This window comes from Triturus cristatus, chromosome 3_2, assembly GCF_964204655.1.
Source record: "Triturus cristatus chromosome 3_2, aTriCri1.1, whole genome shotgun sequence".
NCBI lineage: Eukaryota > Metazoa > Chordata > Amphibia > Caudata > Salamandridae > Triturus > Triturus cristatus.
In genome coordinates this window covers 236,483,513-236,508,603 of record NC_140584.1, presented here as the reverse complement: position 1 = coordinate 236,508,603, position 25,091 = coordinate 236,483,513, and the positions used below count along the sequence as shown (strand labels likewise).

At 45.9% G+C, this 25,091-nt stretch overlaps 1 protein-coding gene across 5 annotated transcripts in view; it reads right to left on the bottom strand.

Moving 5' to 3' along the window:
• Nucleotides 1–25,091, bottom strand: part of KYNU (kynureninase) — a 996,465-nt gene that overhangs the window by 102,285 nt on the left and 869,089 nt on the right. For all 5 annotated transcript variants that reach the window (XM_085647553.1, XM_085647551.1, XM_085647555.1 and 2 more), the window contains one exon: nucleotides 2,343–2,416. In XM_085647553.1, coding sequence (XP_085503679.1) covers nucleotides 2,343–2,416 — 74 coding nt within the window. The remainder of the gene's footprint in view (nucleotides 1–2,342; nucleotides 2,417–25,091) is intronic.

Here is a 25,091-nt window from a genome sequence, read left to right as displayed (position 1 = left end):
AAGTAATTTCAATGCTTATAGGTGTTGGTTTTCTAAATGGCCCAAAAGAGAGGGGCTAACTGCCAACAAAATCTAACCTGCCATGTTGAATGGCTCCACTGTTCATGTTTGTTTTGGTCGCTACCTGGAGAAACCTACCAACCCAAGACATTTTTGGCAAGTAGACACTGAGGGGAGCCCAAGGTGACATATGCCACCTGAATCCCACAACTTTTTCTTACAGGCACTACTTCCAGCCATATAAGTGGGGTAGAATTTTTATCAGGATAAGTGGGGGAAAGTTGGGTGGTACTGATTCTGAAAAAGTATGTCACTGACAGCATAGAAAATGTGTTTTGTAGCCAAAGTTTGAGGTTTACAGGGTATTGTGGGTTAGAAAACATTGTGGGATCTATGTGAGGCACACCACCCTGAACTCTCCTGTTGTCTAGTGTTCAGAATTGGGTAGGTTTAGTAGGTTTCCATAATTGTTGGTGACCTACCTAAATTGTAAAAAACGATTGGTTTTTAGTGGAAACATTTGATCAGTCCTTGTTGCTTTTTGAGCCCTTTCCTGTAGTGTGTGCTAGGCTCAACCACATAAGTGAGGTACCATTTGTATCAGAGATGTAGAGGAACACTGGGTTGAAGGGATTTTGTGGAAACCTGTCTATTTTGGACATTTAAGTCACAAAAATGAGAGGAATATGAATGATTTTAGACAACGTTTGACGTTTGCAAGGGCTTCTGGGTAAGAATGCCTGGTGAGAGCCACACCAGTCATGCCACCCTGGACCCCCCCACCCCCGTGACTAGTTTTCATGAATGTCTTGGTTTTTCAAGTTTCCCACTGTGCCGGCTGAGCTCAGGTCCAAAATCCACAGCTACCCAAATGGCGAAGAAAGGGTTGGTTTTCAGTGAAAAAATTTGAATGTGTCCTTTCCTGCCAGGGGCGCTAAGCTCACAAGTAAAGTACCATTTTTATCAAGAGACATGAGGGGTCACTGAGTGGTAGGACATTTGTGGCTCCTGCAGATTAAAGAACTATACCTCACAGAAATGTAAATAAAATGTGTGTTTTTATCCAAAGTTTCTGCTCTGGAGGTGAAAGTAAATGCACCTCCTGAAACGGGTGAGGCCAGCTATTTGAATTTTCCGATTCAGTTTTTTAAATATCGAATGCTTGTGAATAGCTAATTGCTTATAGGAAAGGTACGTAAACCATATCTAGCAATTCCCATTTTGTGGATCAGTATTTGTTGCAATTTAGGAAATGCTAAATATCATTTTTGTACATCAGACCATATGCCATTTATTTCACCCTCTCCCAGGGTCAGTCATGTGCTTTCAATCTTAAAATTTTAGTCAACAGCACGTTGCACTCTGGGACCCGAAGGTTTGGTTTTATCATTGCAAATATGGGCATAGAAAACATAGCATGTAAATTTCTTTTAGTTAAAGATCGACAACAGGTTGATGGTGTCACACATGACAGGGGACACTTGATGGCAACAATTCTGGATCTACTTGAGTAGGCATTATTATTCATAAGCGTTGGCAACAATACATCTATGCAAACACATTAATATATTTGAAACATTTAGAGAAGAAAATTAAATGAGCTCGTTCGCTCATGCTGCATGGAAAACAGCACCTGTACAGCTAAGTGCAAATACATTGACAATCACCCTTTCATATTGTGCATTTTTTCGCAGACCACTGCCAGACATCTGTCACTGGCATTTAACTAAACAGAAGATTTACATTATTTTTACAAAAACCCTAGACGGAAAATTCAAATTCATTAATTATATTTTGATTAGCATATTCTGATTTATTCAAGTACCACAACGACTATCATAACATGGACCTACTGGCAACAAATTGAAATATTAAAACTGTATGTAAGTGAATCAGAGTGGGTTTTCTAAACATTTATGAATCTAATGGCTTGATTTACCAAAGCTTTTCCGCAAATTTGTGTACATGGAAAAAAATAAACCTTTATCTACAAAGCCCATCATGTTAAAAATGACAGATACATTTTCAAACCATGAATAACTTATTGTTGCTTTTATTCATACCATTTCATGCAGCTGTTTTATTATTTTCTAAATATATGTAAAATTGAGAACAGCTTCCAAAAAGGACAGCTGCACTAGCAGGCATGGATCTTCTTTATATTTAATAAAAGATAAGAACTGTCCACAGTGTGATGATACTAAACCGCTCAAAAAATTTACAAAAATAATCTTTCTGACTTTTATCTAGGGTTGTTTCATATTCAAATATTCGACATTTAAATACAGTCCTTGGTTTGAGAATATAATTTTTGACCATGCACCATGGGTGCAATAACTTACGCTGGCTTTATGGTGTGTGCATGCTTTTCATGAATGAAGGCACCAGCAAGGCCACCTGCCCCAGAATTCAGATACTGAAACGAAAATAAGAGACATTAACTAGGCTTGTTTCCGCTTGTAAAAATTAGATTGTAAGCATGAATATTGTTCTGCAAAATGCCATGTGATAACAGTTTAATAAAAAACAACTCCACGCACTTCTTTTTATGCCGAGGGCAGTCTTCTTGTTACATTATTTATCTGTTTACATACTTTTCTAGATCATTTTATATAATATCATTTTGCATGATCTTGACTATTTGTAGGTGCTTTGGGTAATTCTACTCTCTGGGAGATTCCTGAAATTAGTTCAGCTTTATGAAACAAATGAAGTGAAGGAGCAGCCAGAAAATGAATACAACCCCCTCCACTTTAAAACAATACCACAAATGGCACCGAACAGCTACTATGCCCAATGTTCGTTCAGCAGATTGTACCCTCTGAAGAAAATACAAAAGTTCCTTTTTTCCCTTCAGTCTCTTTTCAGACTTGTTTTCTTCTTTCCTCTTTTCTCTCAATCCTTATTTTTGTGTGTTCCTCCATCATATTTTCTGTTCCTACATCTGTCCTTCTGTAATTCCTTTTTTCCAACAATGTTTTTGTCTTTTTATCCATTCTTCATTCATGTGTCCGTCCCTCTCTTCATCGATTCCATAATCGAACATCTTTCCTTCGTTTTTCTTTAAAGTTAGTCTCTAGCATTAACTTCAGCAATTCATCCTTCTCTTCATCCATCCGTTCTTTTTTCACTCCATCCTTCCATCCATCCATCCATCCATCCATCCACCCACACACCTATCCATCCAGCAATCCAATCACCAACCCACTCACCCGCCCATCCATCCAAACACAAATCCATCCATCCATCTATCTCTCAGCCTCATCCGTCCATTTCGGCCCAACTGCCTCCTTTTCAAGCTCTATATATTTATCTCTCTTGTGTTGCTCCACCACACAGCTCCAATATGTTGCCCTCTCACAGTGGTATTAGCTGTTTATGAGCTTTTGTTCAGACACCAGCAGTCCCTGAAGAAAAGTCAAAAGGAACTGTAACAAAAAAATGCAAAGGTTTTACATTAATCCGAATTTCACAGTGGTATCCACCCAACTTAAGCTGTTGAAGTTGAGGGTTCATAGCGTCTCTGCTATGAAATCAGTTACCTCACTTTAATAAGTTCAATTTTGATGCAATTGTGGGTGTTTAACAAGTGTGCATTTAACAGGTGTGCACCTTTCTGACTGTCTGTTAGTTTGTTCATGTCTTCTTCTGTATGTATGTATGTATTCATGAATACTGTGTCAAAATCACCAACTACTTAGGACGTGTTGCCTTCCCATTTCCTGCTCCCCATCTTGCCCAATTTCCATTTGCCAGAGTTGCATTGTTCGGAGAAAACTAAAGGAAATGCTTATGAATGTGTCCCTGCTGGATGAGAAGGTTCCCCACTTACTTGCAGAATTTAAAGGTCTGGTAAGAGACAACTTTAGTGTTTCTATTGCCTTTTACCAATGGCCTCCAGAATGGAAGCATCTGTGTGAGACTCTGGCTCAGCAAATTGAAACCTTGAGGATCCCATACCCAGTAATGGAAACATTATGCACATTTAAGTGCATTTTCTTCATGTTTTTTAATACATTTGCACTATTCATTTAATTCACTATGTGGCCTAGTCTGCCAACTGGCCTTCCAGACAGTAGGCCCAGTTCTAGTCATGGGTGCATGTAACAACTGTTTCTGTGGTTTCTGTTGAATTGAAACATCATTTATGTCATGGATGGCATTGGATTACATTACAAAATGTGATTTTTGGTGGATATTTTATAACAAATCTGCAAACAGTGTATGTATGGGGATATATTTTGATGCATTTGGAGGATGTGTGTTGAAAAAAAAAACTGGGCAGTTAATTTTCGTTTTTGACATTGCTGAATTAATGCTGTTTTCTTCTGTGTTAACAATCACCATGCCTCCTTTCTCAGTCTGGCCAGTGTGTGAGTGTTTTGCCATAGACCACCATTTGTCTTTGTTTCCCATGCATTCTGACCATAGCCATTTTTTTGTATAGTCAGCGGTCACAGGCCTGTATGTGTTCTTTGTTTTCCGTGCCTCCTGTTTCTTGTTGTTTGACCATGTGGTTTGCGGCCATTTTATGTAGCCAGTCAGTGTGCTTTTGCTAAAGGCCTGTATGTATTCTTTGTTTCCCATGTATCCTGCGTGTTGTTTGACCATGTGGCTGGCGGCCATTTTGTGTAGTCAGCCAGTGTTCTTTTGCCATAGGCCTACATGTGTTCTTTGTTGAGCACATGCCTCCTTGATGGTTGTTGTTGTGACTATGTGGCTGGCAGCTACTTTGTTCTTATTCTTACGATATATCGATGACATTTTTCTCATCTGGAAAGGCCTAGAAAAAGAACTACTCGAAGCCATACAATTGTTGAACAGCATTGATAATCGTATTCAATTTACACACACCTTGGACAAACAAAAAATCACTTTTTTAGATGTTGAAGTCATGATTATGGAACAAAAGCTTGTCACTTCAGTATACACCAAAAGCACGGACAGGAACAGCTTTTTAAATTTTTCAAGTTTCCACCAAATGAGTCTGAAACTACATCTGCCATACTCGCAACTACTCAGAATCAAGAGAATATCGTCAACCGAAGAATTGTATCAAGACAACAAAAAGAAGATGATGACTAAATTCAAACAAAGAGCATACCCAGATGCAGTTTTACACAAAGCCAGTGAAAGAGCTACCAGAAAGAGCAGACACGAATTACTATCAGTCAAAAATCCGCGACTACAACAGGAACGAAATGTATTTGTGTCAAAGTATTCAACCAAAAGCCAAAAAATTAAACAAACCATCAAAAAATATTGGCCAATGTTACAAGCAGAAACAGACTTTAACCCCTTGGATGCTCATGATGGAGCGGTTCCGTCATGAGCATCAGTTGGGCTGTGCTCATGACGGAACCGCTCCGTCATGAGGACAGCCCCTGGGGGAAGCGCTCGCGCTCCCCCCCTGGGGCATCGATCGTGCCCCCACAGACGGGGATGGCAGCGGAAGAGTTTCCGCTGCCACCCCCGAGCCCCCCCACGCTTCCTGGTGACGTCAGCGCGCACAGCGCGCGCTGGCGTCATCAGGAAGTGCTCGGACGCCTGGAAGCCATTTGCTTCCAGGCCTCCACAGAGGAAGGTGAGTGTTGTTTGCTCCGGTGGGGTGGCGGGGGCCTTTTAGAGTGTATTGAGGCATCGGGGGAGAGGAAAGAGTATTTCCTCTCCCCTGATGTCTCAATACAGGGCATTCCTGCTCCACGATCGCGCACAGCGTCGCGATCGTGGAGCAGGGATGCCCCACTAGACACCAGGGATGTGTTTTTTTTTTATTTTGGAAGCGACCCCTTGGGTAAGGGTCGCTTCCTGGGGCCATTTATTATTTGAAGACTTTTCTGCCCCCTCTGGGGGCAGATCGGTGTTTTTTTTTCGCCGTTTCTGCTCCCAGGGGGGGCAGAAAAGCCCACTAGACACCAGGGATATTTGTATTTATGTAGGAAGCGACCCCTTGGGTAAGGGTCGCTTCCTGGGGCCATTTATTATTTGAAGACTTTTCTGCCCCCTCTGGGGGCAGATCGGTGTTTTTTTTCTGCCGTTTCTGCTCCCAGGGGGGGGCAGAAAAGCCCACTAGACACCAGGGATATTTGTATTTATGTAGGAAGCGACCCCTTGGGCAAGGGTCGCTTCCTTGGGCCCCTAAATATTTGGAAGACTTTTCTGCCCCCTCTGGGGGCAGATCGGTGTCATTTTTTGCCGTTTCTGCTCCCAGGGGGGGCAGAAAAGCCCACTAGACACCAGGGATCTTATTATTATTGTAGAAAGCGACCCCTTGGGCAAGGGTCGCTTCCTTGGGCCCACACATTTTTGGAAGACTTTTCTGCCCCCTCTGGGGGCAGATCGGTGTTTTATTTTCGCCGTTTCTGCTCCCAGGGGGGGCAGAAAAGCCCACTAGACACCAGGGATATCAGTATTTATGTAGGAAGCGACCCCTTGGGCAAGGGTCGCTTCCTAGGGCCCCTAAATATTTGGAAGACTTTTCTGCCCACTCTGGGGGCAGATCGGTGTCATTTTTTTGCCGTTTCTGCTCCCAGGGGGGGGCAGAAAAGCCCACTAGACACCAGGGATCTAATTATTATTGTAGGAAGCGACCCCTTGGGCAAGGGTCACTTCCTTTGGCCCACAAAATATTTGAAGACTTTTCTGCCCCCTCTGGGGGCAGATCGGTGTTATTTTTTCTCCATTTCTGCTCCTGGGGGGGGGGCAGAAAAGCCCACTAGACACCAGGGATATAAATATTATTGTAGGAAGCGACCCCTTGGGCAAGGGTCGCTTCCTTGGGCCCCTAAATTTTTTGAAGACTTTTCTGCCCCCTCTTGGGGCAGATCGGTTTTATTTTTTCGCCGTTTCTGCTCCCACGGGGGGCAGAAAAGCCCACTAGACCCCAGGGAATTAGTTCAAATAAAAATAGAAGTGACCCCTTGCTTCCAGGGTGCAATTTGTTTTCTGCCCCACCTGGCACACTACCCGATTGACCATTTGGGTAGTGACATAGCATGTTATAATGTTTATTGTTATATTTTTTGTGAATTCCAATTGTAATGTTTTTTTTTTGTTTACTTTTTTGTTCTAGGTGAAGGCTTTTCTTCTTTTCACGTTGCCGTTTTGTGACTGGTGGTTCTGCTGTTTGTGTAGTTTGGTAAGAGACTTATTTTTGTACAATGTAAATGTGTTTGATTTCTCTGCCTGTTTTTTTTTTGCAAATGGTGTAATAATAGCAGTATGTTTGGTTTTTGAGTGTCAAAAACTTTTTGCATTGGTGCTCGATGTGTATTTTGTTGTCTTGTGAGTAATTTGTTTTTTTTTCTTCTTTCTAGTTTGATATCGTTGGTTTTTGCTGTGTCACTGCAGAGTTTGTTTCTGGTGAGTGCAGCTGTCTCTTGTAATTGGATTGTATAGTTTTTGACAGCTGTCTCTTGTAATTGGATTGTATAGTTTTTGAGTACATTGATCTTTGTGATAAAGGTACACATTTCTTTACTTACTTGGTGTGCACATTGTTGGTTGTTGTTGACTTGTTTGTGCAGTCTTCTATCTTAGTAAGTATAATGGCTAGCCGCAGGATTACTGCTCAGCAGGTTGTTGGTTTGCTGTTTGAGTCTTCCTCTGATATTGGTTCAGAGACTGACTCTGCATCTGAGGGAGAGGAGGCAGGGGACGATTCTGGCAGTGAGTTTTCTCTCCGTATGGGGTCATCGGATGATGAAGATACTCTTAGTGCGGATGAAGTGCCTGTGTTAGAGGAGGAGACTGATGTGCCGATAGTGCGGCAAGAGGCATCTGGGCTGCAGCCTGCGGCTGCAAGGCTTCCCGTTGGTGTAGTGCGGCAAGAGGCTTCTGGGCTGCAATCTGCGGCTGCAAGGCTTCCCGTTGGTGTAGTGCGGCAAGAGGCTTCTGGGCTGCAGCCTGCGGCTGCAAGGCTTCCCGTTGGTGTAGTGCGGCAAGAGTCATCTGGGCTGCAGGCTGGGGCTGCAAGGCTTCCCGTTGGTGTAGTGCGGCAAGAGACATCTGGGCTGCAGGCTGGGGCTGCAAGGCTTCCCGTTGAAAGTGATGACCTCTGGGTTGCCCCTGGCATGGTGCAGCCGGAATTGCCAGAGTTTACTGGTGTTCCAGGGTCTAGAGTGAATACTGAAAACTTTTTGCCTGTACATTTTTTTCAGTTGTTTATGGACGATGTGTTTTTGGCAGAGATTGTTGAGCAGACTAATTTGTATGCCGAACAGTTTTTGAGGGACAACAGTGCCAGTCTTAAGCCACACTCTAGAGCTACCCGGTGGACTCCCACAAATGTTGAAGAGATGAAGAAGTTCTTGGGTTTAACTTTTTTGATGGGCTTGCTAAGGAAGCCATCAATGACTTCATATTGGTCTAGCAGTCCCTTGATGGCAACGTCTATTTTTCCGGCAGTCATGAGTCGTGACAGGTATTTGCTTCTGCTTCGGATGATGCACTTTGTTGATAATGGTTTAGCATTGCCACGAGATCACCCTGATTGTGACCGTCTTTTTAAGATTAGGCCTGTCCTTGATCACTTTGTTGATCGATTTTCTGAGATTTATGCCCCTGGTAGAGAAATTGCAGTGGATGAGTCTTTGGTGTTGTTCAAGGGCCGCTTGGTTTTTAGGCAATACATTCCTAGTAAGAGGGCACGCTATGGAATAAAGCTGTATATGCTGTGTGACAGTAGGACTGGATATGTCTCTATTTTCAGGGTGTACACCGGTAAGGAATCTAGGTTTAACCTCCCTGGTTGTCCGTCCACTTTTGGAGTGACTGAGAAAATTGTTTGGGAACTTGGTAGAGGATTTTTTAACAAAGGCCACCATTTAAATGTAGATAACTTCTACACTGGTGTGCGGTTGTTCAGGGATTTGGCCAAAGTGGACACTTTTGCTTGTGGCACAATCCGCTCTAACCGTAAAGGTTTCCCGAAAGAACTTGTTTGTCAAAAGCTTGTGCGGGGACATTGCTTTGTGTTGCGTTGCCAGGAGCTTCTTGCTGTGAAGTTTACAGACAGGAGAGATGTCTACATGCTGACTTCCATCCATGATGAAAGCACTGCACCTGTGACTGTTTGGGGTCAGGTCGCTGAAGCGTGCAAACCTGTGTGCATTTTAGACTATAATAGGCACATGGGTGGTGTTGACAGAGTAGATCAGAGGTTGGAACCTTACACTGCTCTTCGTAAGGCTTACATTTTGTACAAGAAGTTGGCTATCCATCTTTTCCACTTGGCAATGTTTAATGCTTTTGTTGTGTTCCAGGATTCTTGCCCTGAGTCAAAGATGACTTTTGCTAAGTTTCAGGAGTCTGTAATAGGCAGCCTTGTTGTAGTGGAACAGGCAAGTGTTCCTAGAGTTGGAGTGGTGGAGGATGTTGCTAGATTGAAAGAACGCCACTTTCCAGATCACATTCCTCCCACACCCGCAAAAGATTTTCCCAGTAGGAGATGTAGAGTCTGTTGGCGAAGAGGTTTGCGGAAGGAGAGTCGTATGTACTGCCCCGATTGTCCCTCTCATCCTGCACTGTGTCTCCCTGCTTGTTTCAGAGCGTACCACACGCGAAAAAAATTTTGGGAACATTCATGAGTGGTAAAGTGAACTGCCTGGTCTGTATTCTTTGGAAAATATGATTCTGTTTCAAGGTTGGTGTTAGTGCAATGTATGTAGTTGCTGATTTTCTGTTAGAAGATTTGTATCTATTTGCAATTTGTTTGTGTTTTTATTTTTTTCTAAAAAAATCCTAAATGTGATGGCGGTGTGTGTAGGCTTGCGCTTGGCTGTTGGTGTGTGTGGACTGGCACTTGGTTGGTGGTGTGCGTGGAATGGTGCTTGGCTGGCGGTGTGCGTGGACTGGCGGTGTGCATGGACTGGCGGTGTGCGTGGACTGGTGCGTGGCTGGTGGTGTGCGTGGAATGGTGCTTGGCTGGCGGTGTGCATGGAATGGTGCTTGGCTGGCGGTGTGCGTGGAATGGTGCTTGGCTGGCGGTGTGCGTGGACTGGTACTTGGCTGGCGGTGTGTGTGGACTGGTGGTGTGTGAGGACTGGTGTTTGGCTGGTGGTGTCCGTGGACTGGAGCTTGGCTGGTGGTGTCCGTGGACTGGAGCTTGGCTGGTGGTGTGCGTGGACTGGAGCTTGGCTGGCGGTGTGCGTGGACTGGTACTTGGCTGGCGGTGTGCGTGGACTGGTGGTGTGTGCGGACTGGTGCTTGGCTGGTGGTGTCCGTGGACTGGAGCTTGGCTGGCGGTGTAGGTGGATTGGCGATTGGCTGGCGGTGTGCCTGGACTGGCGATTGGCTGGCGGTGTGCCTGGACTGGCGCTTGGCTAGCGGTGTTCGTGGATTGGCGCTTGGCTAGCGGTGTGTGTGGACTGGTGCTTGGCTGGCTGTGTGTGAGTAGTGACTTTCTGCTGGTCACTACACACACTGCTAGCTGAGTGCCACTCCACGCAATCCATCAGCCTGTGTAGTTGCTGTGTCTGGATTGTGGGCGTGTGAAAGTGATGGGCCCTTGAATGGCGCTGTGTGCTGGTGTGAGTTTTGTTATGTGATGGGCCCGCGGCTGGCGGTGTGGATGGTTTTGTGTGTCTCACACGTATGAAAGGTGTATGAATGGCCTGTAAAGAGGTTGTTGCCTTGTCGTGGCTTTACAGCTCACGAGCTGTGAGTCAATGGTTCAGTTTCTCGCCCTTTCAATTATTACCAGTGCATTTCATGTTTTGTGAAATCACTTGCTAATACAATTTTATCTACTGAACCATCACTCACCCTCGTGCCAAATCCAACCAGTATGTGTGTGTGCTTGCGGGTTAGATGGCTGTGCAGTAATATTTGTCTTTCTGAAGCAGGGTGTACCTTGTCCCTTTTTGGTGATTTTTGTACTGTGTTGCTTTTGTACCTGGTGGTGCGAATGGTCTTGTTTGTATCACGTATGAAAGGTGTGTGAATGGCCTGTAAAGTGGTTGGTGCCTTGACGTGGCTTTACAGCTCACGAGCTGCGAGTCATTGGTTTGGTTTTTTGTGAATTTAATTATTGACAGTGCATTTCATTTTTGTGAAATCTCTTGTTAATAAAATTTAATACACTGAACCATGACTCGCCCTCGTGCCAAATCCAACCAGTATGTGTGTGTGTTTGAGGAATAGATGGTTGTGCAGGAATCTTTGTCTTTAGTTTCTCTGCCAAGGTACACTTTCCATGCAAGAATAACCCACCAACTGTAGATATTGTCGAAAACCCTTGGGAGTTCATGGTGATGTCTCTCTAGTGAATTGAAAAATATTTTTTATCCCCATTGTCCTGTAAACCTCAAACTGTCCGCCACATTTTCTTTGCAGTATTATTCCAAAATTCTCACGCTGTAGTAACAATAGTTAATCTGGTTTTGCAAGGGGGGTTACTTTGGTTTTTTGCCCGGTGTCCGGTGCTCGGCGGCCATCTAGGGAAAGCTACAAAACCCACACATTTCTGAAAACTAGACACCCGGCGGCTTCCAGGGAGGTATGGCTTGCGTGGATCCCCCAACGTTTCCTTACCCAGAATCCCCTGCAAACCTCAACTTTTGCTCAAAAAATCACTTTTTTCACACATTTTGGGGTGGGAAAGTAGTGGCATCACCGGGCTCACACAAATTTACCACCACCCAGCGTTCCCCCAGGTCTCCCGGTAAAAATGGTGCCTCACTTGTGTGGGAGGCCCAAGTACCTGCGGCAGGCAAGGGCCCAAAACGTAGTGAGGCGACATCAAAATGGCCTATCGCAAAACCACCTGGTTTTGCAAGGGGGGTCACTTTGGTTTTTGGCCCGGTGCTCGGCGGCCATCTAGGGAAACCTATCAAACGCATTTCTGAAAACTAGACACCCGGCGGCTTCCAGGGAGGAATGGCTTGCGTGGATCCCCCAACGTTTCCTTACCCAGAATCCCCTGCAAACCTCAATTTTTGCTCAAAAAATCACTTTTTTCAAACATTTTGGGGTGGGAAAGTAGTGGCATCACCGGGCTCACAAAATTTACCACCACCCAGCGTTCCCCCAGGTCTCCCGGTAAAAATGGTGCCTCACTTGTGTGGGAGGCCCAAGTACCCGCGGCAGGCAAGGGCCCAAAACGTAGTGAGGCGACATCAAAATGGCCTATCGCAAAACCACCTGGTTTTGCAAGGGGGGTCACTTTGTTTTTTGGCCCGGTGCTCGGCGGCCATCTAGGGAAACCTACCAAACCCACGCATTTCTGAAAACTAGACAACCGGCGGCTTCCAGGGAGGTATGGCTTGCGTGGATACCCCAACGTTTCCTTACCCAGAATCCCCTGCAAACCTCAATTTTTGCTCAAAAAATCACTTTTTTTCACACATTTTGGGGTGGGAAAGTAGTGGCATCACCGGGCTCACACAAATTTACCACCACCCAGCGTTCCCCCAGGTCTCCTGGTAAAAATGGTGCCTCACTTGTGTGGGAGGCCCAAGTACCCGCGGCAGGCAAGGGCCCAAAACGTAGTGAGGCGACATCAAAATGGCCTATCGCAAAACCACCTGGTTTTGCAAGGGGGGTCACTTTGAATTTTGGCCCGGTGCTCGGCGGCCATCTAGGGAAACCTACCAAACCCATGCATTTCTGAAAACTAGACAACCGGCGGCTTCCAGGGAGGTATGGCTTGCGTGGATCCCCCAACGTTTCCTTACCCAGAATCCCCTGCAAACCTCAATTTGTGCTCAAAAAATCACTTTTTTCAAACATTTTGGGGTGGGAAAGTAGTGGCATCACCGGGCTCACAAAATTTACCACCACCCAGCGTTCCCCCAGGTCTCCCGGTAAAAATGGTGCCTCACTTGTGTGGGAGGCCCAAGTACCCGCGGCAGGCAAGGGCCCAAAACGTAGTGAGGCGACATCAAAATGGTCTATCGCAAAACCACCTGGTTTTGCAAGGGGGGTCACTTTGGTTTTTGGCCCGGTGCTCGGCGGCCATCTAGGGAAACCTACAAAACCCATGCATTTCTGAAAACTAGACACCCGGCGGCTTCCAGGGAGGTATGGCTTGCGTGGATCCCCCAACGTTTCCTTACCCAGAATCCCCTGCAAACCTCAATTTTTGCTCAAAAAATCACTTTTTTCACACATTTTGGGGTGGGAAAGTAGTGGCATCACCGGGCTCACACAAATTTACCACCACCCAGCGTTCCCCCAGGTCTCCCGGTAAAAATGGTGCCTCACTTGTGTGGAAGGCCCAAGTACCCGCGGCAGGCAAGGGCCCAAAACGTAGTGAGGCGACATCAAAATGGCCTATCGCAAAACCACCTGGTTTTGCAAGCGGGGTCACTTTGGTTTTTGGTCCGGTGCGCGGCGGCCATCTAGGGAAACCTACCAAACCCATGCATTTCTGAAAACTAGACACCCGGCGGCTTCCAGGGAGGTATGGCTTGTGTGCATCCCCCAACGTTTCCTTACCCAGAATCCCCTGCAAACCTCAATTTTTGCTCAAAAAATCACTTTTTTCAAACATTTTGGGGTGGGAAAGTAGTGGCATCACCGGGCTCACAAAATTTACCACCACCCAGCGTTCCCCCAGGTCTCCCGGTAAAAATGGTGCCTCACTTGTGTGGGAGGCCCAAGTACCCGCGGCAGGCAAGGGCCCAAAACGTAGTGAGGCGACATCAAAATGGCCTATCGCAAAACCACCTGGTTTTGCAAGGGGGGTCACTTTGTTTTTTGGCCCGGTGCTCGGCGGCCATCTAGGGAAACCTACCAAACCCACGCATTTCTGAAAACTAGACAACCGGCGGCTTCCAGGGAGGTATGGCTTGCGTGGATACCCCAACGTTTCCTTACCCAGAATCCCCTGCAAACCTCAATTTTTGCTCAAAAAATCACTTTTTTTCACACATTTTGGGGTGGGAAAGTAGTGGCATCACCGGGCTCACACAAATTTACCACCACCCAGCGTTCCCCCAGGTCTCCTGGTAAAAATGGTGCCTCACTTGTGTGGGAGGCCCAAGTACCCGCGGCAGGCAAGGGCCCAAAACGTAGTGAGGCGACATCAAAATGGCCTATCGCAAAACCACCTGGTTTTGCAAGGGGGGTCACTTTGAATTTTGGCCCGGTGCTCGGCGGCCATCTAGGGAAACCTACCAAACCCATGCATTTCTGAAAACTAGACAACCGGCGGCTTCCAGGGAGGTATGGCTTGCGTGGATCCCCCAACGTTTCCTTACCCAGAATCCCCTGCAAACCTCAATTTGTGCTCAAAAAATCACTTTTTTCAAACATTTTGGGGTGGGAAAGTAGTGGCATCACCGGGCTCACAAAATTTACCACCACCCAGCGTTCCCCCAGGTCTCCCGGTAAAAATGGTGCCTCACTTGTGTGGGAGGCCCAAGTACCCGCGGCAGGCAAGGGCCCAAAACGTAGTGAGGCGACATCAAAATGGTCTATCGCAAAACCACCTGGTTTTGCAAGGGGGGTCACTTTGGTTTTTGGCCCGGTGCTCGGCGGCCATCTAGGGAAACCTACAAAACCCATGCATTTCTGAAAACTAGACACCCGGCGGCTTCCAGGGAGGTATGGCTTGCGTGGATCCCCCAACGTTTCCTTACCCAGAATCCCCTGCAAACCTCAATTTTTGCTCAAAAAATCACTTTTTTCACACATTTTGGGGTGGGAAAGTAGTGGCATCACCGGGCTCACACAAATTTACCACCACCCAGCGTTCCCCCAGGTCTCCCGGTAAAAATGGTGCCTCACTTGTGTGGAAGGCCCAAGTACCCGCGGCAGGCAAGGGCCCAAAACGTAGTGAGGCGACATCAAAATGGCCTATCGCAAAACCACCTGGTTTTGCAAGCGGGGTCACTTTGGTTTTTGGTCCGGTGCGCGGCGGCCATCTAGGGAAACCTACCAAACCCATGCATTTCTGAAAACTAGACACCCGGCGGCTTCCAGGGAGGTATGGCTTGTGTGCATCCCCCAACGTTTCCTTACCCAGAATCCCCTGCAAACCTCAATTTTTGCTCAAAAAATCACTTTTTTCACACATTTTGGGGTGGGAAAGTAGTGGCATCACCGGGCTCACACAAATTTACCACCACCCAGCGTTCCCCCAGGTCTCCCGGTAAAAATGGTGCCTCACTTGTGTGGGAGGCCCAAGTACCCGCGGCAGGCAAGGGCCCAAAACGTAGTGAGGCGACATCAAAATGGCCTATCGCAAAACCACCTGGTTTTGCAAGGGGGGACACTTTGGTTTTTGGCCCGGTGCTCGGCGGCCATCTAGGGAAACCTACCAAACCCATGCATTTCTGAAAACTAGACACCCGGCGGCTTCCAGGGAGGTATGGCTTGCGTGGATCCCCCAACGTTTCCTTACCCAGAATCCCCTGCAAACCTCAATTTTTGCTCAAAAAATCACTTTTTTCACACATTTTGGGGTGGGAAAGTAGTGGCATCACCGGGCTCACACAAATTTACCACCACCCAGCGTTCCCCCAGGTGTCCCGGTAAAAATGGTGCCTCACTTGTGTGGGAGGCCCAAGTACCCGCGGCAGGCAAGGACAACAAACGTAGTGAGGCGACATCAAAATGGCCTATCGCAAAACTACCTGGTTTTGCAAGGGGGTCACTTTGGTTTTTGGCCCGGTGCGCGGCGGCCATCTAGAGAAACCTACCAAACCCATGCATTTCTGAAAACTAGACACCCGGCGGCTTCCAGGGAGGTATGGCTTGCGTGGATCCCCCAACGTTTCCTTACCCAGAATCCCCTGCAAACCTCAATTTTTGCTCAAAAAATCACTTTTTTCACACATTTTGGGGTGGGAAAGTAGTGGCATCACCGGGCTCACACAAATTTACCACCACCCAGCGTTCCCCCAGGTCTCCCGGTAAAAATGGTGCCTCACTTGTGTGGGAGGCCCAAGTACCCGCGGCAGGCAAGGGCCCAAAACGTAGTGAGGCGACATCAAAATGGCCTATCGCAAAACCACCTGGATTTGCAAGGGGGGTCACTTTGGTTTTTGGCCCGGTGCTCGGCGGCCATCTAGGGAAACCTACCAAACCCATGCATTTCTGAAAACTAGACACCCGGCGGCTTCCAGGGAGGTATGGCTTGCGTGGATCCCCCAACGTTTCCTTACCCAGAATCCCCTGCAAACCTCAATTTTTGCTCAAAAAATCACTTTTTTCACACATTTTGGGGTGGGAAAGTAGTGGCATCACCGGGCTCACACAAATTTACCACCACCCAGCGTTCCCCCAGGTCTCCCGGTAAAAATGGTGCCTCACTTGTGTGGGAGGCCCAAGTACCCGCGGAAGGCAAGGACAACAAACGTAGTGAGGCGACATCAACATTGCCTATCCCAAATGTCGCCTCACTACGTTTTGGGCCCTTGCCTGCCGCGGGTACTTGGGCCTCCCACACAAGTGAGGCACCATTTTTACCGGGAGACCTGGGGGAACGCTGGGTGGTGGTATATTTGTGTGAGCCCGGTGATGCCACTACTTTCCCACCCCAAAATGTGTGAAAAAAGTGATTTTTTGAGCAAAAATTGAGGTTTGCAGGGGATTCTGGGTAAGGAAACGTTGGGGGATCCACGCAAGCCATACCTCCCTGGAAGCCGCCGGGTGTCTAGTTTTCAGAAATGCGTGGGTTTGGTAGGTTTCCCTAGATGGCCGCCGCGCACCGGGCCAAAAACCAAAGTGACCCCGCTTGCCTGCCGCGGGTACTTGGGCCTCCCACTCAAGTGAGGCACCATTTTTACCGGGAGACCTGGGGGAACGCTGGGTGGTGGTAAATTTGTGTGAGCCCGGTGATGCCACTACTTTCCCACCCCAAAATGTTTGAAAAAAGTGATTTTTTGAGCAAAAATTGAGGTTTACAGGGGATTCTGGGTAAGGAAACGTTGGGGGATCCACGCAAGCCATACCTCCCTGGAAGCCGCCGGGTGTCTAGTTTTCAGAAATGCGAGGGTTTGGTAGGTTTCCTTAGATGGCCGCCGAGCACCGGGCCAAAAACCAAAGTGACCCCCCTTGCAAAACCAGGTGGTTTTGCGATAGGCCATTTTGATGTCCCCTCACTACGTTTTGGGCCCTTGCCTGCCGCGGGTACTTGGGCCTCCCACACAAGTGAGAAACCATTTTTACCGGGAGACCTGGGGGAACGCTGGGTGGTGGTAAATTTGTGTGAGCCCGGTGATGCCACTACTTTCCCACCCCAAAATGTGTGAAAAAAGTGATTTTTTGAGCAAAAATTGAGGTTTGCAGGGGATTCTGGGTAAGGAAACGTTGGGGGATCCATGCAAGCCATACCTCCCTGGAAGCCGCCGGGTGTCTAGTTTTCAGAAATGCGTGGGTTTGGTAGGTTTCCCTAGATGGCCGCCGCGCACCGGGCCAAAAACCACAGTGACCCCCCTTGCAAAACCAAGTGGTTTTGCGATAGGCCATTTTGATGTCGCCTCACTACGTTTTGGGCCCTTGCCTGCCGCGGGTACTTGGGCCTCCCACACAAGTGAGGCACCATTTTTACCGGGAGACCTGGGGGAACGCTGGGTGGTGGTAAATTTGTGTGAGCCCAGTGATGCCACTACTTTCCCACCCCAAAATGTGTGAAAAAAGTGATTTTTTGAGCAAAAATTGAGGTTTGCAGGGGATTCTGGGTAAGGAAACGTTGGGGGATCCACGCAAGCCATACCTCCCTGGAAGCCGCCGGGTGTCTAGTTTTCAGAAATGCGTGGGTTTGGTAGGTTTCCCCAGATGGCCACCGAGCACCGGGCCAAAAACCAAAGTGACCCCCCTTGCAAAACCAGGTGGTTTTGCTATAGGCCATTTTGATGTCGCCTCACTACGTTTTGGGCCCTTGCCTGCCGCGGGTACTTGGGCCTCCCACACAAGTGAGGCACCATTTTTACCGGGAGACCTGGGGGAACGCTGGGTGGTGGTAAATTTGTGTGAGCCCGGTGATGCCACTACTTTCCCACCCCAAAATGTGTGAAAAAAGTGATTTTTTGAGCAAAAATTGAGGTTTGCAGGGGATTCTGGGTAAGGAAATGTTGGGGGATCCACGCAAGCCATACCTCCCTGGAAGCCGCCGGGTGTCTAGTTTTCAGAAATGCGTGGGTTTGGTCGGTTTCCCTAGATGGCCGCCGAGCACCGGGCCAAAATCCAAAGTGACCCCCCTTGCAAAACCAGGTGGTTTTGCGATAGGCCATTTTGATGTCGCCTCACTACGTTTTGGGCCCTTGCCTGCCGCGGGTACTTGGGCCTCCCACACAAGTGAGGCACCATTTTTACCGGAAGACCTGGGGGAACGCTGGGTGGTGGTAAATTTGTGTGAGCCCTTTAATGCCACTACTTTCCCACCCCAAAATGTGTGAAAAAAGTGATTTTTTGAGCAAAAATTGAGGTTTGCAGGTGATTCTGGGTAAGGAAACGTTGGGGGATCCACGCAAGCCATACCTCCCTGGAAGCCGCCGGGTGTCTAGTTTTCAGAAATGCATGGGTTTGATAGGTTTCCCTAGGTTCCGGCAGGGCTAGGGTTCAAAATCTACAGCTAGTCACTTTGCCAAAAAAAGGGTCATTTTTCACTGCAAAACCACGTTGCGTTTTGCGCCGTTTCCTGTCGCGGGCACTAGGCCGACCCGCACAAGTGAGGTACCATTTTTCTCGTAGGACTTTGGGGAACGCGGGGTGGGTGGAAATTTGTGGATCCACGCAGATTCCAGAACTTTCCATCACAGAAATGTGGGGAAAATGTGTTTTTTTGGTCAATTTTTTACGTTTGCAAGGGATTCTGGGTAACAGACCATGTCGGGAGGCAGTCAAGTCACCCCATCCTGGATTCCCCTGGGTGTCTAGTTTTCAAAAATGTATAGGTTTGCTAGGTTTCCCTAGGTGCCGGCAGGGCTAGGGTTCAAAATCTACAGCTAGTCACTTTGCCAAAAAAAGGGTCATTTTTCACTGCAAAACCACGTTGCATTTTGCGCCGTTTCCTGTCGCGGGCACTAGGCCGGCCCGCACAAGTGAGGTACCATTTTTCTCGTAGGACTTTTGGGAACGCGGGGTGGGTGGAAATTGGTGGATCCACGCAGATTCCAGAAATTTCCATCACAGAAATGTGGGGAAAATGTGCTTTTTTTGTCAATTTTTTCCGTTTGCAAGGGATTCTGGGTAACAGACCATGGTGGGAGGCAGTCAAGTCACCCCATCCTGGATTCCCCTGGGTATCTAGTTTTCAAAAATATATAGGTTTGCTAGGTTTCCCTAGGTGCCGGCAGGGCTAGGGTTCAAAATCTACAGCTAGTCACTTTGCCAAAAAAAGGGTCATTTTTCACTGCAAAACCATGTTGCGTTTTGCGCCGTTTCCTGTCGCGGGCACTAGGCCGACCCGCACAAGTGAGGTACCATTTTTCTCGTAGGACTTTGGGGAACGTGGGGTGGGTGGAAATTTGTGGATCCACGCAGATTCCAGAACTTTCCATCACAGAAATGTGGGGAAAATGTGTTTTTTTTGTCAATTTTTTCTGTTTGCAAGGGATTCTGGGTAACAGACCATGGTGGGAGGCAGTCAAGTCACCCCATCCTGGATTCCCCTGAGTGTCTAGTTTTCAAAAATGTATAGGTTTGCTAGGTTTCCCTAGGTGCCGGCAGGGCTAGGTTCAAAATCTACAGCTAGTCACTTTGCCAAAAAAAGGGTCATTTTTCACTGCAAAACCACGTTGCGTTTTGCGCCGTTTCCTGTCGCGGGCACTAAGCCGACCCGCACAAGTGAGGTACCATTTTTCTCGTAGGACTTTGGGGAACGCGGAGTGGGTGGAAATTTGTGGATCCACGCAGATTCCAGAACTTTCCATCACAGAAATGTGGGGAAAATGTGTTTTTTTTGTCAATTTTTTACGTTTGCAAGGGATTCTGGGTAACAGACCATGGTGGGAGGCAGTCAAGTCACCCCATCCTGGATTCCCCTGGTTGTCTAGTTTTCAAAAATGTATAGGTTTGCTAGGTTTCCCTAGGTGCAGGCAGGGCTAGGGTTCAAAATCTACAGCTAGTCACTTTGCCAAAAAAAGGGTAATTTTTCACTGCAAAACCACGTTGCGTTTTGCGCCGTTTCCTGTCGCGGGCACTAGGCCGACCCGCACAAGTGAGGTACCATTTTTCTCCTAGGACTTTGGGGAACGCGGGGTGGGTGGAAATTTGTGGATCCACGCAGATTCCAGAACTTTCCATCACAGAAATGTGGGGAAAATGTGTTTTTTTTGTCAATTTTTTACGTTTGCAAGGGATTCTGGGTAACAGACCATGGTGGGAGGCAGTCAAGTCACCCCATCCTGGATTCCCCTGGGTGTCTAGAGTTAAAAATGTATAGGTTTGCTAGGTTTCCCTAGGTGCCGGCAGGGCTAGGGTTCAAAATCTACAGCTAGTCACTTTGCCAAAAAAAGGGTAATTTTTCACTGCAAAACCACGTTGCGTTTTGCGCCGTTTCCTGTCGCGGGCACTAGGCCGACCCGCACAAGTGAGGTACCATTTTTCTCGTAGGACTTTGGGGAATGCTGGGTGGGTGGAAATTCGTGGATCCACGCAGATTCCAGAACTTTCCATCACAGAAATGTGGGGAAAATGTGTTTTTTTTGTCAATTTTTTACGTTTGCAAGGGATTCTGGGTAACAGACCATGTTGGGAGGCAGTCAAGTCACCCCATCCTGGATTCCCCTGGGTGTCTAGTTTTCAAAAGTGTATAGGTTTGCTAGGTTTCCCTAGGTGCCGTCAGGGCTAGGGTTCAAAATCTACAGCTAGTCACTTTGCCAAAAAAAGGGTCATTTTTCACTGCAAAACCACGTTGCGTTTTGCGCCGTTTCCTGTCGCGGGCACTAGGCCGACCCGCACAAGTGAGGTACCATTTTTCTCGTAGGACTTTGGGGAATGCGGGGTGGGTGGAAATTTGTGGATCCACTCAGATTCCAGAACTTTCCATCACAGAAATGTGGGGAAAATGTGTTTTTTTTGTCAATTTTTTACGTTTGCAAGGGATTCTGGGTAACAGACCATGGTGGGAGGCAGTCAAGTCACCCCATCCTGGATTCCCCTGGGTGTCTAGTTTTCAAAAATGTATAGGTTTGCTAGGTTTCCCTAGGTGCCGGCAGGGCTAGGGTACAAAAACTACAGCTAGACTCTTCGCAAATAAAGTGTAAATTTTCAGTGTGAAAATGTGGTGCGTTCACCCTAGGTTTTGAGCCACTTCCTGTCGTGGGCACTATGCCTACCCACACAAGTGAGGTACCATTTTTATCGGGAGACTTAGGGTAGTTCAGATTTGTAAAGCAACTGTTATTACCTATTGATTTTTGATGCATTTCTCCCTTCCAAATGAAAGACATTGTGTAAAAAAAAAGTCATTTTGAAAAATGACCAATAATTGTCATGCAAATATGAGTATTCCCAATTTCGAAAATGTACAAATATGCACTGTTTCTAAACTCTGTAATTTGTTCCCATTTCAGAAATACATAGGTGTCTTTCATACCGATTTGTCCATGTATACATTTTCCCACAATAATTGCTATATACCCGGAACAAAAATAAAAACATTACAAAATGCTGCGCAGTTTTCTACTCTGGGTTCGTTGGGCTCTTGGTGAACCTACAAGTCTTATATGTCCCGACAACCAGGACGGTCCACCGGATGTAACGGTACATTGCTTTCAAAGAGATGTCATAATTCGAAGAAGTTACAGGTGAAAACGTTGACTCAAAATGCTGCTTTTTTCAACAAATTTTTAATTTTTCCTATATTTACCTGTAAGTTTCTATAAAGAAACCTTGATGGATCTACACAAATGACCCCTTGCTGAATTCATAATTTTGTCTACTTTTCAAAAATGTATAGCTTTCCAGGATCCATTATTGTTTTTGTACCCATTTCTACCGTTAACTGGAAGGAGGTTGAAAGCACAAAAAATAGCAAAAATAGGGTATGTCCCAGAAAAATGCCAAAACTGTGTACAAAATGTTGGTTTTCTAACAAAATTCTGTCATTCCCTAAAAGCTGGGGAAATGGTGATTTCAGCCCCACAAACCCTTTTTTGATACCATTTGCAGAGAAAAACCCAGAAGCTTTCATTTGCAGTCCGTTTTTCCAATTTTTCACAAAAAAAACAAAATTTTGCTGTATTTTGACTAATTTCTGGGAACCCTGTACAAGAATCCACAAACCCTGGGTACATTTAGAATCCCCAAGATGTTGGAAGAAAAGGACATAAATTTGGCATGGATACCTAATGTGGTCAAAAAGTTACAGGGGCCTAAGCGCGCACTACCCCAAATAGCCCAAAAAAGGCTTAGCACAAGAGGGGAAAAGGCCTAGCAGCGAAGGGGTTAATGGCATTTTTGACCAAAGCCCCATATTCGCATACCAGCGCACAGTGAATCTACAACAACCTATTGAATCGCAAAATGGATGAAACGCAAATCACATACAAGGGCACCAACCCTTGTTTAAACTGTGGAAGTTGTAACAATATTATTAAAGGCAACACATTGACACACCCGACACAAGGCACTCCTATTAAGCTACGAGTTACAGCCACTTGTGATTCCAGCAATGTGGTGTATCTTCTTAAATGCCCGTGTGGACTTATTTATATGGGTAAAACAGAACGCAAGATGAAAACGCGCATGACTGAGCATAAAAGCAATATAAGAACCAATAATCTTAAATCTGTTATTGCCACACACTTCAACAAATTCACACAAACATCAGCCAGCTTTGTTTTCTAATTTTGGAACAAGTACAATTGCAAGATGGTCGAGATAACAAGAAATTTCTATTACAAAGAGAACTATTTTGGATTTACAAATTGAATTTGCTACATCCAAAAGTTTTAAATGATCGAGTGGAATATAATTGTTACCTGTAATATTGTCATTTGATGTGCATACCAACGTGATTCTCTGTGCTAGCATGGTAACTAAGACATAGCTAGATGTTGATCCTGTTCAGTATGTTTCCTATCATAACATTGCCATGTAAATATCGGGTACCGTTTTTTAAGTTTTAAGCATTTATTGATATATTTTTCTGCTTTATGTTGATTTTCCAGCACGATCACTAATTCTAAAAGCATCCGCTTTTAGAGTCTTTTTTTCATGGCTGTCATTCGGGTTCATGCACGCTTCTTTTTACTTCCGGGGTAACTAGCTAACACTTCCGACTAATCGTACACCGTACGCGGGACAGAGAAGACCGCCATGAAGGTTAACACAGGTATGATCCCCATTAGTTTGGTTTAGATGCATTTTGCATATATTAAGTATCGTAAATATTGACGAGCACTCGATTCTAGTTCCTTAGTCACCGTTCAGATTCACACCCACTTACGCGATTACAGTGATTGGCATACACTGAGTTTGTTTCCATGACCACAACGATAACTTTATTAAACAAGCACGATAAGTTTTAACCAGTGGTGAGCACTATTTTAGTTTGGCACTCACGCGTCTTTGTTCGTAGGTCAAAATCGCATTGCACAATCTTTAATTTTACCGAATTTTGTACAGAACAGCTTTAGTATAGTTCAGCGTTTTATTTAATCATTGATAGATGTAATCACTACACGGGTGATCTTATTCACTGACTAATACACCATAGCTTTTCTTTAAGTCCTAGCATTCTGGCTCTGAAATTATTAAGAGACCATTTATACCAACAGGGAGAAACCCCTGAAGAAGGGCACGGCCCGAAATGCATTGGGAACTAACCCTGTGACCGGAGTACGCTGTCAAATAACAGTTTGAAATTCAAATTGAGAAAATTGAGAAAACAACGCCATTGAATATACTTATGAATTTAAATACTGTGAAAATAAACAGTCATGATTGAACAGTCAGATTGGATTTATGTTTGATTAAAATACGAACACACGCAGGAGTGCTACATGGGATACACCTTCCAGTGGTGAAGGATTGCTCGCTTCACAGCTATTTTGTGTAGCCAGATAGTGTCCTTGTGCCATAGACCTGAATATGTGTTATGTTTTCCTTGCCTCCTGCTTGTTGTTTAGCCATGTGGATGGTGGCCATTATAGGTAGCAATTCAGTCTGCTTTTGCCATAGGCCCGCATGTCTTCTTTATTTTGGCCATGCTTCCTTGCTGGTTGCTGTTCACCATGTGACTGCCTCCCATTTTGTGTAGCAGCCAATGTGCTTTTGTTTTCTGCCTGCATGTCTTCTTTGTTCACCATGCCTTCTTGCTTAGTGTTGTTGTTGACCATGTGGCACTGGCTGGCAGCCATTTTGTGTGTTAAGCCAGTGTGCCTTTGCCATAGGCTTGCATGGATGGATGAGATATCAGTTTAATAATATGCTTGAGGATAATTTAAATTTCTTTTTAAAGAAATTTATTTTAATTTGTTACTGGTAATTGTTTTTAATTTACATTTTTTTGAAGAAATTGAATAAAAAATAAAATTTACTTTTTAAATGATGTTTTATTTGAATAAATTGTTTTCAGTTTTGCCTCATTCATGAATCCATCCATCTAACATAGGTGAACAGCTGTGCAACAGCATTCAGTTTTTAGGTATAAAATTCAATTTCTCCTAGACACCCTGGCTGCAGTGCACTTTAGAGCAGACATATTGGCATCATTCATTTGTGTAATTATGATTCCATTCCCCTGGACCACATTGCCTGCCATGGGTGCACACTAACCTCAGTTTTTTAAATGATTACTATTCCATTTAACCATTCAGTTGCCTGATTGCTAAAGATGTCTCCTTTAGAATATATACATGTAAAGGAAAGAGCTCTATCATTCTGTATATTGTGTGTTATTCTATTGGGAAATTATAGTATGGTGGTATGGTTTGCCTTTGACATGGTTACTTAAGTAAACAAAACAATCACACTAAAATTGCCGTTGTATGTACTAATTCAAACTGCAAACAATGCCATGTTTCACACTAGATGGTTTTCTTCCTTGTTTGCTTTTAAGTGCACCAGAGAAGAGGCATCACCGCAATACTGCAAAACAGAAAGCCTGTGCAGCCACACATCAGTCCTCCAATCGAAGCGGTTTTACTGTTAAACACAGGAGGAAGATTTTGCAGGTACACTTGAAAACACGGTGT